Below are 17,766 nucleotides of genomic sequence, written 5' to 3'. Positions count from 1 at the left end.
TAATTCTAAAATAAAAAGTCAATACATGCATGGAATAAGTTGCATTCCCTATATTAACTAACTCAATGCTCTTGACATCATGGGAAGATAAAAATCTGTGGAGACTGAGATGACTTAATTTTATGTCAGGCTTAGTTACCACCAAGAAAATTAATGATTTTAATGAAGCAACCTAAAAGATGAAGCCACTATAGCTTTTCAGGAGTAATCATGGATAATTAACACATAGTTAATGAACTGCTATGCCCAGTACACCTGAATCAACATCCTGATCACCTAAGTTTATCTTCCATCAAAGTTTTAATATTCTTAGAACAAAATTGCAAAAATAATACTAATTCAAAAACGATTTTTTAAGACAAATGAAGACAAATGGATATAAACTCCACTTATGTTTGTAAAAAGATGACAAAAAATATACAAATTTAAGAGGATAAACTATTTCCTATATGAATATTAGCATTAATATTACTATTTAAAAATATTTTACAAGTGCTATGAAACATAACAAAAACTTAATAAGAGTTAAGAAAATTTGCTTAAATACTAACTGAATTTAAGATTCTTCATGATGGTGCTATTCTTCAACTTGTGTGCTATGTCTGAACATAAAATGAGACGATGATGAAATTCTGGAGCACTGCAATTTCATAGAAACTGAAGTGCCTAATACTGTAGAAGCTGTGTGTGATCTTAAAAATACAAAAGCATTTGTTTTACTGTGATCTTAAGTAAAGTGATCAAATAGGTAGAAGTGCCTGCCATAGGAAAAATGAAAATGTAATTTGAAGCATTCAGGTAACATTAAAGAACATTCTTAAGAAGCTAGGAAATGCAGCAAACCACTTATATAAATGTGCACAAAATTAATGATAAGTGGTTTAGCAAAAATATATGCACATCTTTGTAAACATTTTATTGAACAGTCATACACAGTCTAAACGTACATCTCTAATAACAACAACAAAAGAAAACCAAGAGAAGAGAACGGTGTTCTGTGCAAAACAAGTATTACTCCAGTTGAAGGATCTGGCAATACAATTATCTCTCATATACTTATTTCTCCATTTTCAATGAAAATACAATGGATTACATGAAGGAGAGTTTTCTACTTTCGTGAGTGAGCAAATGTGTCTATAAATAATCATATTCCACAAGGACAAAGATGTTGACTATTTCGCATCTTAACACATATTTGTCCTAGAGAGTCCAACTTTTAGAACACAGTGTTTTTGTTTGAATACAACAGATTCAATTTCTATCTGGGTCAATTAGCTTCAGTGGCTACAATCTGCTCCAAGATTTTATTATGAAATGAATTTCAGCCAACCATTTGACAAAAGTCACTATGGGTTAAAGGAATGTGGATCAAAAACATATCCAGTGTATCCTAATCCAGCAATAATGAATCTATCTAAGGCCATTATTATTTCATATATTCAAAAAATTTCTCAAGTATTTTTCCCTCTGCCCTAAGTTGTTCGATAATAAAATCTGCCTCAAGTATTTGGTAGTAGATTTGGTGTCTACAGGCCCATTACTAAATACCACACACATAAATTACTTTTTTAGTTGCTACCATTTATCCATTTCATCTTTTCACAGCTTGATAAGATAACTATGGTAGATCTAAGATTCTCTTCAATGGTTTGGAGACGGTGGTTCTTCTGGTATGAGAACAAAAACAAGACATAAAGCCAAATATGCCTTAGTCTTTTTTCTTATTTCACATTGACATACATAATCCAATCACTAACAGTGATTAGAAGATTATAATAAAATTTCTCCAAACTAGTAAGATTTCTAGGAAAATAAACACTTCGATGAGTGGGAAAAAAATTAATACATTTAGGTATATTAAGGATATTCATTTTTAGATACATGGGATTAGAACTTTTAAACTGAACTAGTTTATATAATATTAACATGCGGGAGACCCGGGTTCGATCCCTGGGTCGGGAAGATCCCCTGGAGAAGGAAACGGTAACCCACTCCAGTATTCTTGCCTGGAGAATCCCATGGACGGAGAAGCCTGGTAGGCTACAGTCCATGGGGTCGCAAAGAGTCGGACACGACTGAGCGACGGAACGGAATGGAACGGAACATTAAAATACTAAGTATTGTTAATCTTCATGAGATACAAGTCCTTGTCAACAATATTTTATAGTAATATATTTTTTACTGAAAATATCTTGTGTCATCTAAATTTTTTTTTATTAAACCTCTTTAATTTTGAGGATGTTGCCCTTTTATTTGTTCAGCAGTCTAGTAACTCATAAAACAGGAGTTGTCAAGAAGTAAGTCCAGTTACAAATATGACCCTGGCTTCCTTATTAATGTTTCCAATCATTTAACAAAGGTAGGTTATCATGGTATGTACAACATATCCCACAGGCAGCACATTTCAAATCACATATATTATTTTGCCTGATTTTCATAATTTTTGATAACTTTCATGGTAAAATTACCTATCATGAAATTCTACAATGTCTTTAAAACTATGCTGCTGCTGCTGCTGCTAAGTTGCTTCAGTCGTGTTCGACTCTGTGCGACCCCACAGACGGCAGCCCACCATGCTCCCCCATCCTATAACAGTACAAAAATATTAAAAATTAGAATTTTAACTTTACCTTTAAAATATTAGGCATTTAAAATTTTCTTTAGTTAAAAAATTTTCCAGGTGCATTATTTATGTATCTGTTATTACCATGCTGTCTGATAGGAATTTCTTTATATTAATATACAAATATGGACAAAAGGGGTCCAACTACCCAATGTAAACCTATATGCTGATGCCCAAGTTAACATCTTTAAAAAGTTGATAAAAAATATGAGACTTTCATGCCTTATCAATGTCCCTCCTCCCCCAATTTTCAGCAATAGGTCCAAAGGATATTTGCATCAGAGAACTGTAATTTATATTAAGAAATGGCATTAGTTTTCCTGTGAAAGGTAATTTTGTCATTTAATCTCATTGAGAAAGATAAAAAACACTACTGTAACAAAAAACCAGATTTATATCTAGAAAATAAATCTGGTAATCAGATAATAAATAATAGATAATTACCTTGCACCTTCTCAAACAATGAACAAAGGAATACTACAGAGGTCTTAATGTGATCAAAGAATAAATGTATCAACAACAAAAAAGCTTAGGTAACAGGAGATAAGATTTTATCTGTGAAAACACATTACAAAAATAAAATCAGTATATGTGAAATTAACTAGTTGATAAGTGAAAAGTTAACTCTTAGATAATAAATATGATATATCAACTGGCAAAGTATCTGGCACATTAAATACTCAAACACCTTTTGTATCACTTTTACAACATTTGATCATTATGGTAACTTTGTGAGGTAAATACAGCCATGAACTCCATTTTATGGTTGAGAAAATTAAGACCCATTAGAGACTAAGTAATTTGACCATAGCTGTAAAACAATTTAGTAACAGAAGTGGCACCTAAAATTCAAGTTTTCTAAAACTTCAAGTTCTTTTGGTTAAACTACAGTGAGGTCCAGATTAAATGAAAAGTCTCTGGATCCAAATACAGATGAGGTTTGAACATGGCTCAATTCAACACAGTCAAAGTATTCAGGTATACAGTCATATATATGGGTGTGCCTACTCAATAGTGTCTGACTTCTTGTGACCCCATGGACTATAGCATGCCAGGCTCCATTGGATTCTTCAGGCACGAATACTGGAATGGGTTGCCATTTCCTTCTGCAGGAGATCTTCCGACCCAGGGATTGAGCCCATGTCTCCTGCGGCTCCTGCAATGGCACGCAGATTCTTTACCACTGAGCCACCTGTCATAGGAAGGTATTTTTTAGTTGCATTGGTGAGAACTTCACCAATAGGTAGGCCTTGAATTAACTCCGTGTATGGTTTATAAAGAAAATTTAATATTGAAAAGCACAGATTTACAAATACAGAAACTAGGTACCAGTATAGCACAGTGGAAAGTGCACTCAAAATCTGGGTTCCAGTTCTACCTGTACCAGCAACTGGAGCAGAGTATGTGATTTGAGGCAAATTCTTTAAATTTTCTGCTCTGAACTTTGAAATTTTCTCATCTGTAAACCAAAGGAGCATACTAGATAATCTCTGTTGTCCATTCTGACTTAAAATTATATGATTCAAGGATTAATTTTCTATTTTAAGAATGACTTTTCTCATTAAAATGATTCACTGTTAGCTTTTTAAAAGTAAGAACTTCTGGTGCATTTAAATATTGATGTTAACTACTTCTTAGGAAGAGAAACTATTATAACTACCAATTATGATTGACTTAAAGATGAAGCATTTTTGATATTACACAAATCACAGAGAAAATATAATTTGTATTACCAAAAATCTATTTACACATATATTTCAGGTATTCATCTATGACAAAAGGTGAGACATACTTGTAAGGTTGTAGAAACAATATCAAATGTTTCAACTGTGTAAAACAGTTTGCTGAGCTAAAGTTATATTAGCATACTATTTGCATGTGGCTATAAAGACTGAAGTCTATTCACAAGTAATTTTCAAGTTAAAAAGTCCATTATTATTACATTGAAGGATGTCATTTATTGATTTTTCTTTTCTGACGCTTTCGCCCAAGGACATTGAGTTTGATTCTCTTCACCATGGATACTCAATTAAGAGAACATAAAGGGACCAGGCGGAGAAGGCAATGGCAAGCCACTCCAGTACTCTTGTCTAGAAAATCCCATGGATGGAAGAGCCTGGTAGGCTGCAGTCCATGGGGTCGCTAAGGGTCGGACACGATTGAACGACTTCACTTTCACTTTTTACTTTCACACATTGGAGAAGGAAATGGCAACCCACTCCAGTGTTCTTGCCTGGAGAATCCTAGGGACAGGGGAGCCTGGTGGGCTTCCGTCTATGGGGTCACCCAGAGTCGGACACGACTGAAGTGACTTAGCAGCAGCAGCAAAGGGACCAGGAATGCGTTAAGGGTACAAAAGTGGGCTGTGGCCAGCACAGACCTCTGGACCATGGACCACAGCTGGGAGAGTACTAAGATCATGAAGATAGAAGAACTGTATGCATCTTGAACCAATGCACTGACTGACAGGGACACTGCTGAGAATGGCTATGATCTTTCATGAAAAATAATTCAGTTCAATTACTTTCATTTCCATTAATTACTGATACAAAAAGTCACTAGATTATGTCTCCTACTCCCCATCTTTACTGCTGTCATCTCTCCAACTTTGCGTCACTGCTCATCTTTCAAACACCCTGGTCTTTCAGTTTCTTGACTGCCTCTCTTCCAACAATCTTGCCTCCATTCAATCTACAGTACTCATTTCCATGGTCATACCTTAGATCTTGTCATCATCAATAACTGCTAGCCTTGTATAACTTCAGTTCATACACTCTCCTCCCTACAACCACCACTTTCTGTCTTTTCACTCAGAGTACCATTTAACTAGAATAGCAGTTTTGCTGAGAAAGTGAGACAAAGCAAGAGAAGGGCAAGGAAGTGAAGATTAAAGCTGACCATGGATCAAGATGGTTAATTAGCTGAAAGAGTGTATCAAGGCAGGTGAGAGATGGTAGCCAACAGTACAGTGGTCTCAGTAAAGTCAAATGCTCACATGGGGCTTCTGCATAGTTGATTTATTCTATACATAGTAGTTTGTCCTTTTTAATCCCCTACCTTTATCCTGCCCCTCCTCCCTTCCCTCTCCCAACCTGTAACCACTAGTTGGCTCTCTATATCTGTGAGTCTGCTGCTGCTTTGCTTTATTCATTCATTTTATTTTTTAGATTCCATGCATAAGTGATAACATAGTATTTGTCTTTCTCTGACTTATTTCACTAAGCATAATACTCTCCAGGTCCATCCATGATGTTGGCAAATGGCAAAATTCCATTTTTCAATGACTAAGTAATATTTCATTGTATATGTATATCATATCTTCTTTATCCACTCATCTGTTAATGGACACTTAGCTTGCTTTCATATCTTGGTTATTGGAAATACTCCCACTATGTAGATTGAGATGCATGTATCTTTTTGTATAGATGTATCTTAAAAAGTGTTTTCACTTGTTAAGTCTTTTAATAATACCTCTTTTAATAAGTTACTTTCAGGAGTGAGCTAAGTAATGTGGAAGGCACAATGAACATGACCACTGTTCATCTGTGGGTCTATATACAAGGAGAGACTGACCTCCAAGTGTGTTTTTCTCAAAGGAAGGAATGGGATAGGGAAAAGACAGCTGACTATCCAGATTGAAAAATTGGCTGAAGTAGTTTTTTTTTCCCCAAAGAAGAAACAATTGTACTGATTCCTATAAATGGTATGATGGCAACAATGATAACGTACATTTTTCTCACTTTTGATACACTTCCCTAGAATTGTTTTAACAATGCACATTTGTACAATTAACATGAGTGACATTTGTTTCTCCATACTATCTTTAACCAACGCATTATCATTTTAAATATTTAATAGCTGAAAAAATGGTATCTCTTTGGTTTTCGCTTACATTTCATTGATTACTAGTTAGCCTTATTAACTATTTCTGTATCTTTTCTGAGAAAAGCTTCTTGATTTCTTCTGCCCATTTTGTATTAGTGCACTCAACTTATTCTTACTAATTTAAAAATGGTTTTAATTTACTAAATATGCATAATTATATATACATCTATATACACATATATTTTTACTTTTAAAAATTCTGAAACTATCTCAAATTTAGAAAAGTTGTATACATAAAACAAAAATCTTTATTTCACTAGAGAATAAGTTGCTGACATGATGACCCATCACTTCTTAATAATTTGGGGTATGATTCCTAGAAACAGAAACATTCCCCTATATAACAATAATATAGCCATCTGACTTAGGATATTGATATAATTGGGAAATGGATACTACCATCAAAATCTTCAGATCCCATTCAAGTTTGGCCACCTGTGCTAGTATCATCCTTCATCGCAAAAGGATTGAATTCAGAATCATGTGTTACATTCACATTGACTCTTCAGCCTCCTTCAACCTGGAAATTCCTCACATTTTTCTTAACTTTTATAATCTTGATACTTGAGGATTCCAGGCCAGCCATTTGGTAGAATGTTCCCAATTTGGGTTTGTCTGATGTTTCCTCATGGGTATATTTACATTCTGAACTTGGTAGGAAAGTCACAGAAGTGTTGTGAGTTCTTTTTATTTCATGCTATCAAGGGATACATAACTTCAATTTGCCCCATTACTGGTGAACTTAACTTGATTAAGGTGATGTCTACCAGGTTTCTCCACCATAAAATTATACTGTCCCCTTTTTAGTCATCAGTATTTTGTGAGAAGGTATTTTGAGGGTATGTAAATATCTTGTTTGTTAATAATGTATTTATTTGTTCATTTTTGTCTATAAATATTCATGACTTCCTGTTTTATTAAATGGCTTACAATCCATTACTATATTTATTTATTTTGATGCTCAAATTGTTTTTTTCTTTGGCCAGTGGGAGTTCTTTTGAGCTGGCTTCTTATCTTTTGAACATGCCCTCATCATTCTTCAAGCACATCTAAGAATAAAAGAAGTTACAGTTTTTTTTTTTCCTTTGAATCAAAGATTTCTCCAAGGAGTTCTTATTCTTCCAAAGAGAATCACTAGATATACTGTTTGCTATTTCCCTACTCCAAAATTTTAAGACACTTTCTCTCTTTAATTTTCTTCTATTACTTTTATAATTGAATTTATTGTATTTAAATCTTCAACTCTTTGGAAATATAGTTTGATATGGGATATAAGGATTTCATTATATTATCCCCAAAGGGTTAGACTTTACACACTTATATGAAATCCCTTTCCTTTATGAAAAAAATGTTTTCATCATAAAAATTCAAACATATAAAACACAGAAGGGATAGAAAAAAAAACCACCAAAATCCACCACTCAAAGGCAAACATTGTTAACAATTTTATGAACATTCTTTCAGATACTGCTCTATATCAACCCCTCTTTCTTTACTGAGAAAAATTACTGTGGGATGTTAGGAAGCATGTTGATAAAAATGTTTGATTCTGAAGAGTATTTTACCAATAAACAAACATAAACAGAGTTATTATAACTACTTATTTAATTCTGGCATTTCACTCATAGGCTTTCCAATACTTATGTATATATACTGAATCTCATAGTGTAAGACAAGGATTTAGCTTTCATGAATGTTTTTGACCAAATATCACTAAGTATATTTAAGAACCTAAATTAATGTGTACTGAATTTCTGTTAGAAAAGAATTTCGGAAAAGCTATATAAAATATTAAGTAAACAGGACTGCTGTTGCTTTTAGTCACTAAGTCGTGTCTGACTCTTTGCGCTATGGACTATAGCCCATCAGGCTCCTCTGGCTATGGGATTTTCCACGCAAGAATACTGGAGTGGGCTGCAGTCCTTCTCCAGGGGATCTTCCTGACCCAGGGATCAAACCCATGTCTCCTTCATTGGCAGGAAGAGTCTTTACTGTTAAGCCACCTGGGAAACCCTATATATGCCCTATGGGAAGCCCAGGGAATATAGGTAGAAACTGTTTCTATCTATATTCCTTCATGAATAAATTTTTAAAAGCATGGTATGACACCTGCCTATCTCTCTGAACTCATCTTCCTGTAACACTTGCTATCACTCACTCTATTTCAACAACTAGGCCTTTCAGGTACTTGAAAACAGCAATTACTTTCCTTTCCAAGTACACCTGCTGCTCCCTATGCAAAGAACACTTCCTGGCTTAGTGCTCTCTGTAAGACCACTTTTTCCTTTGTATGATTTTTTTCAAGTCTCATGTTCAGGTCTTCAGAAAGGCCTCATCCTAACACAACACAGAGTTTATTTGCAACCTCAATGTATGGAGAGTGTTCCTTGTCTTTATACTACTTATCACAATTCATAATGAGATCTTTATCTGTTCACTGTGCCCCACAGCATGTGTGATCTTAGTTCCCTGACCAGTGATTGAACCTGAGACCCCTGGGCTGGAAGTGTGGTCTTAATCACTGGACCACCAGTGAAGTCCCTTCTTGTTTTATTAATTTCTTTTAATTGTACTTTCTTATTCTAAAATTTCTTTAATGTGTGCTTTCTTAAGCTATAAATGGTCAAGGATAACAGTTTACTACAATAAACCTAGAGCTTAACATGATTCTAGGCTCATAAAAGGTACTCAGGAGTATACAAGGTATTCACGCCAGAGAAGGTGTTCAATAAATATTGTTAGATATATGCTTATGCTTACTTACACCTGTAAATGAAACTATCCTAGTTCTCATACCGAAAAGCATTCTTGATATTCCCTTTACTCCTTCCACAACCACAATGATATCAAAGAGATCAGAGAGGCAGCAAGGAACCAAATTAGGTAAGGACATGTAGACCTTATGGATCTCTGTTTGCATATAGGTTTTTTATTCTGAGTGAGATGGAATGTCATTAAAGGTTTGAGCCAGAGAAGTAATAGCTGACTAATGCTGTAAAACTGTACTGTCTAATAAGATAGTACTTGTCACACATGGGATATAAAGTCAAGTGGGCCTTAGGAAGCATCATTATGAACAAACCTAGTGGAAGTGATGGAATTTCAGTTGAGTTATTTCAAATTCTAAAAGATGATGCTGTGAAAGTGCTGCACTCAATACGCCAGCAAATTTGGAAAACTCAGCAGTCAACACAGGACTGGAAAAGGTCAGTTTTCATTCCAATCCCAAAGAAAGGCAAAGCCAAAGAATGTTCAAACTACAGCACAATTGCACTCATCTCACATGCTAGTAAAGTAATGCTCAAAATTCTCCAAGCCATTCTTCAGCAGCATATGAACCGTGAACTTCCAGATGTTCAAGCTGGATTTCGAAAAGGCAGAGGAACCAGAGAACAAATTGCCAACACCTGTTGGCTCATGGAAAAAGCAAGAGAGTTCCAGAAAAACATCTACTTTTGCTTTATTGACTACACCAAAGCCTTTGACTGTATGGATCACAACAAACTGTGGAAAATTCTTCAAGAGATGGGGATACCAAACCACTTGACCTGCCTCCTGAGAAATCTGTATGCAGGTCAAGAAGCAACAGTTAGAACTGGTCATGGAACAACAGACTGGTTCCAAATTGGGAAAAGTGTACGTCAAGGCTGTATATTGTCAACTTGCTTATTTAACTTATATGTAGAGTACATAATGAGAATTGCTGGACTGGATGAAACACAAGCTAGAATCAAGATTTCCAAGAGAAATATCAATAGCCTCAGATATGCAGATGACACCACCCTTATGGCAGAAAGCGAAGAAGAACTAAAGAGCCTCTTGATGAAAGTGAAAGAGGAGAGTGAAAAAACTTGCTTAAAACTCAACATTCAGAAAACTAAGATCATGGCATCTGGTCCCATCACTTCATGGCAAACAGATGGGGAAACAATGGAAACAGTGACAGACTTTATTTTCCTGGGCTCCAAAATCACTGCAGATGGTGACTGCAACCATGAAATTAAAAGGCGCTTGCTCCTTGGAAGACAAGTTATAACCAACCTAGATAGCATATTAAAAAGCAGAGACATTACTTTGCCAACAAACGTCCATCTAGTCAAAGCTATGTTTTTTCCAGTAGTCATGTACGGATGTGAGAGTTGGACTATAAAGAAAACTGAGTGCCGAAGACTTGATGCTTTTGAACTGTGGTGTTGGAGAAGACTCTTTTCTTTAGTCCCTTGGACTGCAAGGAGATCCAACCAGTCCATCCTAAAGGAAATCAGTCCTGAACATTCTTTGGAAGGACTGATGCTGAAGCTGAAACTCCAATACTTTGGCCACCTGATGTGAAGAACTGACTCACTGGAAAAGACCCTGATGCTGGGCAAGATTGAAGGTGGGAGGAGAAGGGTTGACAAAGGATAAGATGGTTGGATGGCATCACTGACTCAATGGATATGAGTTTGAGTAAACTCCAGGAGTTGGTGAGGGACATGGAAAGCTGGCGTGCTGCAGATGAGGTTGCAAAGAGTTGGACATAGCTGAACGACTGAACTGAACTGAAGTCACATATAGCTACTTACACTTAAATTAATAAAATAAAACAAAAATTTCAGTGTCATATTGAAAATACTCATTATTAGTTGCCTGTGGCTTGTGGGTGCTATTTTGGACAATACAGGCATAGAAAATTTCCGTCCTTGAAGAAAGTGCTATTGGACACTGATATGTAAAAAAGTTCATGAGGGCTGCTTTGGACAAAAATAGGAGACACCCAAAAACAGGGAGCAAGATTAATTAGGAGGCTATGCCAAGAGTCCTGGCAAGAAATATGGGTGACTTAGGTTTAGCATGTTGGAGGTCAGGGATGCAAGAAGTGATCAGGATCTGGATATACTGAAGATACAGTTGACAGGATTTACTGATAGATTGAATATAGGGAGTGAGACAGAGAAAGGAGACAAGGGTCAGCAATTGCTTTATTGAAGGAAGACTAGAAATATGAAAGAATATACATAAAATACATAAATAAGAGAGAGTATGTCTATGGGCAAAATTACTGGGATTAGGAATGTAGGAATAAGGTGGAAGATAACAAAACCACCAATGAAAATAGCACGCTAGAATGATCAATTAAATTCCATGTATCCAAAGGCCCCCTTGAAGAACAGAAAGAAGAAAGAAAGGTAAACATATAAGCAAGTCATTTCTCTTCATTGGTCAAAATGAGGTTCAGGATAATAGTTCTCTCTCTACAGTTTCAGATAGCATCTTTTTACTTTAATTATATCACCAGCAGATAAACAGGTAGATAAAATTCCTCCTCACACTTATATCTTTGCTTTTCTTTAGCTCTGAGATTTGTATCATTATATCATTTATTTATATATCCTTTGAATAGAGTAGTTTACAGTCTACTTCTGTAACTTTATGACTGTTATGAACCTTTAATCTCACCTAGAAGCTCACTTTGCCAACCAAGGTCCGTCTAGTCAAGGCTATGGTTTTTCCCGTGGTCATGTATGGATGTGAGAGTTGGACTGTGAAGAAAGCTGATCGCTGAAGAATTGATGCTTTTGAACTGTGGTGCTGGAGAAGACTCTTGACAGTCCCTTGGACTGCAAGGAAATCCAACCAGTCCATTCTAAAGGAGATCAATCCTGGGTGTTCATTGGAAGGACTTATGCTAAAGCTGAAACTCCAATACTTTGGCCACCTCATGCGACGAGTTGACTCACTGGAAAAGAGTCTGATGCTGGGAGGGATTGGGGGTAGGAGGAGACGGGGACGACAGAGAATGAGATGGCTGGATGGCATCACCGACTCGATGGACATGAGTTTGAGTGAACTCCAGGAGCTGGTGATGGACAGGGAGGCCTGGCGTGCTGTGGTTCATGGGGTCGCAAAGAGTCGGACACGACTAAGCGACTGAACTGAACTGAACTGAGAAACTCTCTTCCAAAATTCATTTTTTGTGAGTAAATTTCCTACTTATAACTTCTAAATATACTGTGGTTCTCTGCTTCTCAATCTAAGAAAAAAATCTGTGTTTTTGAAATAAAATATACTCTTACATGGCTATGTTTCAGTTATTGGTTTCATCCCACTAAACCTCTGTGCTAAGAACAAGAGTATAGTTAATTTGAGTTATAACTATATTTTATGCTTTGATTCACTAATTCTTTGACTATCAACTTAATACTTGTCTCCTAGATTCAGACAATAAATAGATGAAAAAAATTATAACTTTTCCTCAAGGATTTCCAAAGCTTGGTGGGAACATGAGAATGCAGACAAGACAAATAGTTAAGTATAGTGAAATTAGTGTTTTGACAAGAGTATGAACAAAGAAATATTAGTAGGAACATATGGGGAACACAGGCACGATTTGTCTAGGAAAATACTACAGAGGTTTATATAGAAGTTTCATTTACTATGGTAAAGAGACTTTGCAAGACAAGAAAAATGAAATGACTTTCAAAATTGTAAATAATATTCCTATTCACTTTCCACTGTTTTTCTCCTAGAAATTCTCCAAGAAAGATAACTAGTTCTCTTAGAACTCAGTTCATTCTAGTTAATACAAAACTTTTAGCTACTACTAGCTACTGTTAGCATAGATATGTAAAAGTAAAATCTTGAATTAAAAAAAAAAACCACATCAAAAAAAATCATTTATTTACTACCAACTGTATGCAAACTCAGTATTAAAGACCCAACACATTTATAATTTTAAAAGTACCATTTTACAATATAGTGGGTGAATTAGTTGGCTTGGATTACTAGAACAAAATACTGGGTGGCTTAAACAACAGGAATTAATTTTATTGCTGTTCTGGAGACTAGAAGTCCAAGATCATGGTGCCAGCAGGGTTGGTGTCTGGTGAGAGCCAGGGTTAGTGTTGGGTTGCAGATGGTCACCTTCTCGCTGTGAGCTCACATGGCTTTTCCTGGGTTTACTCAAGGAGAGAGTGGAGAATTCAGTGTCTCTCCTTCTTTTTTAAGGTCACCATCCTATCACACCAGGGTTCCACCCTCAAGACCTCATCTAAATGAGTGAACGTGACAGTCGCTGTCGTGTTTGACTCTTTATGACCCCATGAACTATACAGTCCATGGAATTCTCCAGGCCAGAATACTGGAATGGGTAGCCTTTCCCTTCTCCAGGTGATCTTGCCAACCCAGGGATTGAATCTAGGTCTCATCTAACGAACTCCGAAATGCCCTATCTCCAAATTTTGGGGATTAGGGTTTCAACATATGAATTTGGGGGGTGTGTGGATGGGATGAATACTAACATTCAGTCTATTTCAGTAGGTTAAGTAGTATGTTATTAGACTCATGAATAAATAATAAAGAATGACAATATCTTTCTAGTAGGGAAAAAGAACTGTGCTTGGACATACCTATAGGCAAAGCTTAACTCAAAACAACATCAAATCAAAAAAAACAAATTGTAAAATAAACTATTTTAGAATTACTCTCAAAATCAGTTTTTCTATCATTTCATGTTTGAGATGATCAGATTTATAACAGTAAGATACCAAAACAAAAGTATCTAGGCAATATTATTGTGATACATTTCAAGATTCTACAACCAGGCTTTACTTTGAAAGTTTAAACTGCAGGTATGAACATTGGCAAATATACCAGTAATTTTAGTTATTACAGATTTCAAATGACCTTCAGTTCTTCTTACTATAAAAAAAAAAAACTTTATAGATTTCAACAGTGCCTTTAGAAATTATAAAATTATATATTATATCCTCACACATGATAGACATAGCCATATCCTCTCGTCTTAATTATAGGAAAAGTATGGACAAGTGTAAGGCTTAGCTTTATTGTTTTATAAATGAACCAGTAAAGTTCATTTTAGTGAAATGAGCACACGCTTTTCATAAAATAAATCTCACATGGTAAAGTACCCATTTTCAAAATTAATTTAATTACATGTTTAAAGTTTAATTACATTTAATTAAGCATTTAAGTTTAATATGAAATAAATGAATTATCAGTTAACTACTATGAAATGAAATACTGCCTTGATAATTAAAATCTATAAATTTTCCTATTCCATGTAAAACTGTTAGTTCTCAAAAATATTCTTAAAATACATTTAAAAAACTACATTCCCATATCTAATCAAGGTATAATTTTTCTGGTGCCCAGCTTCTTGTTGGGTTATACACTTACTACACCAGTAAATGGAGACAGCCTGGTAAAGAAAAGATAGCAGGGGGTTTTGGATACTTGGGTTTGGTGTCAGCTTTACTCACTCACAGACTGAAATAGTGGTAAAGCTCCTCAGTGTCTCTAACCTCAAGTTTCCTACAAAGTGGGGATAATACTGCTTCTCTTGTAGGGGTGTTTGGAGGATAAATCAGATAGCCCATGGTCTAATGCCTGGAACATTACCTGATACTGATCAGGTTAATTTCCCGTCACTTTAGTTGCTAAGTGAATGAAAACCACTTTGTATTTTCTGGCTTAAAAGGTTTCATCTTTAATTTTTTTAAATTACAAAAGTAACACTATATCTCTTTTCATGTATTTACATCAGGGCTCCCCTGGTGGCTCAGAGGTTAAAGCGTCTGCCTCCAATGCGGGAGACCCGGGTTCGAACCCTGGGTCGGGAAGATCCCCTGGAGAAGGAAACGGTAACCCACTCCAGTATTCTTGCCTGGAGAATCCCATGGACAGAGAAGCCTGGTAGGCTGCAGTCCACGGGGTCGCAAAGAGTCGGACACGACTGAGCGACGGAACGGAACGTAACATCATAATTAATGTACATTTTTCATTTCCCTAAGCACTCCATGAATGGAGACAGTATAGCATTACTGCTAACAGATTTTTAAATCAGAAAGAACCGACTTTGAATCTAGGTTTTATGATTTACTTTTTGAGAAATCATGGAGACACTATTTTAATCTGTTTCCCAAGTACGTGTATATGTATGTCTGGTTCAGTGAATGACAAAAGTTAGAAACTAGTATAATCAATAAAATCAAATAAATGGAATAGTCTTCACTAAACTCTCAGGCAATATTTCTGGGAAAGAGACTAGATTTTTAAATCATAAATCAACATTTAATAACTCATGTCATTTTGAAAATAATGGTTTTACAGTGTAAAAGAAAACAACCTATTCTGTGAGGCAACAACCTATTCTGTGAAAACTTCCCTTGATTCAATTTCAATATGAATTAAAATTAAGTATTTCTTTATTGTTGTTCTGTCGTTCAGTCGTGTCTGACTCTTTGCAACCCGAGCGACTGCAGCACGCAGGCTTCCTTGTTCTTAACCATCTCCTGGAGCTTGCTCAAACTCATGTCCAATGAATTGGTAATGCCATCCAACCATCTCATCCTCTCGTTCCCTTCTCCTCTTGCCTTCAATCTTTCCCAGCATCAGGGTCTTTTCTAATGAGTCAACTCTTCGCATCAGGTGGCCAAAGTATTGGAGCTTCAGCTTCACCATCAGTCCCTCCAATGAATATTTCGTATTAATTTCCTTTAGGACTAACTGGTTTGATCTCCTTACAGTCCTAACACTTCAGAAATTATTCAATGTCAAGTCTTTAATTTTCAGAGTTTTGCCTTAATAAAGTTAGTAGCAGTATGAATATGTTGTGTTGGTTTATTATGTATCAAAAACATGGAGCAACAGCATGCTTTTATACCATTTTCACTGCTATTATTATCAATAAGCAATATTTATGTATCTTGTACATTTAGGGCTGAAAGATCCTATTACTGAATTATTTCACATTTTATTGAAAATAAACAGTAGTTATTACAAATTTGGTATCCAGATTTGTCAAGTTGCAAATTAAACAGTAATGATAGGTCCAACAGTTACAGGATTAGAAAAATCACATATAATGAAATAACATAAAATATTAAGGTTATATATTACCTAGAAAACCAACATTTATCAGGATTTGTTCCTTTAAATAGGCATTCTTTCAAAGACTGTGGTAAAAATGTATTTTACTAACCTTTGAAATCAGAATTGAAATCATTAACTTACCAGGGTTCTACATTAAAAGTTGACGATATTTTTTCTGGGAGAAAAAATCCATGCCACTTTGAGGTCTCAATGAGTTGTTGTGGTATCCTTTTTGATATATCATAATAGTGACCAAATCTTGAAGATGATACTGGTCCAGCCTGATAAGAAAACCCACACTGGTTGTTAAAAATTTCTTTTCTTTAAACTGTAATTTATTTATCCCACATTCAGCGAAATACTGATATATTTATGCATTTTAATGCAAATATGGAAGAACTGATATATACAGACTTATTAAATTTCAAAGAAGCATGCACCAATCTTTGCTATTGTAAACTATTTATAGTTAGAGATCAACTTTTACATCTCTCGTGTATCTTCACTCCTAGTCGTTCCCTAAGTAATATGAAATTAATCATCTCTGCTTTTTTGCGGGCAGGAACTTCCCTGATAGCTCAGTTGGTAAAGAATCCGCCTGCAATGCAGGAGACCCTGGATTGATTCCTGGGTCGGGAAGATCCCCTGGAGAAGGGATAGGCTACCCACTCCAGTGTTCTTGGGCTTCCCTGGTGGCTCAGCTGGTAAAGAATCTGCCTGCAATGCGTGAGACCTGGTTTCAGTCCCTGGGTTGGGAAGATCCCCTGGAGAAGGGAAAGGCTACCCACTCCAGTATTCTGGCCTGGAGAACTCCACGGACTATATAGTCCATGGGGTCACAAAGAGTCGGCAATGACTGAGCAACTTTCACTTTCTTTCACTTTGCTTTTTTTTTTTTAACCATACCTTCCTCAGTTCAAAAATTTTATATATATAACTCAATTAATGTTTAAGACTTCAAGTTTTAATAATAAAATAAATTTACAGTTTAGAAAACTTAAGCCAAATTAATTCATTGAAGAGGGGTCCAAAACAAACTCATTATTTATATACATTAAACTGAGCATCATATTAAAACTAAATTCTCATAAGACCATGGGTATATATATTCAAAACTTCTTACAAATAAAGTTAAGCTTACTGTAAAAAATATATTGAGGTATTCCAGATAGGAAGAAGGCACATGATAAAGTGGGAAAATGTATACAAGCTCTCTTGGTTAAATCAGAAATCTGGCATATTCATTATTAGTTCATTGATAATTCCTCTTTTGTGCCCTCCACTAACAATTTCTCCAAACAATTCTCTTTCTTAGAGGAAACTTTAATAACTACTGATGCAAGGAGATCCAACCAGTCCATTCTACAGGAGATCAATCCTGGGTA

General features: G+C 35.6%; 1 protein-coding gene across 1 annotated transcript in view; it reads right to left on the bottom strand.

The window, feature by feature from the left end:
* The window catches only part of ELP4 (elongator acetyltransferase complex subunit 4), a 234,116-nt gene that overhangs the window by 153,415 nt on the left and 62,935 nt on the right, over window positions 1-17,766 (bottom strand). The window contains exon 5 of the mRNA XM_055423784.1: window positions 16,523-16,662. Coding sequence (XP_055279759.1) covers window positions 16,523-16,662 — 140 coding nt within the window. The remainder of the gene's footprint in view (window positions 1-16,522; window positions 16,663-17,766) is intronic.

Source organism: Moschus berezovskii, chromosome 14, assembly GCF_049115385.1.
Source record: "Moschus berezovskii isolate FMDL1 chromosome 14, NW_MosBer_1.0, whole genome shotgun sequence".
NCBI lineage: Eukaryota > Metazoa > Chordata > Mammalia > Artiodactyla > Moschidae > Moschus > Moschus berezovskii.
This window is presented reverse-complemented; position numbering and strand designations above follow the sequence as displayed.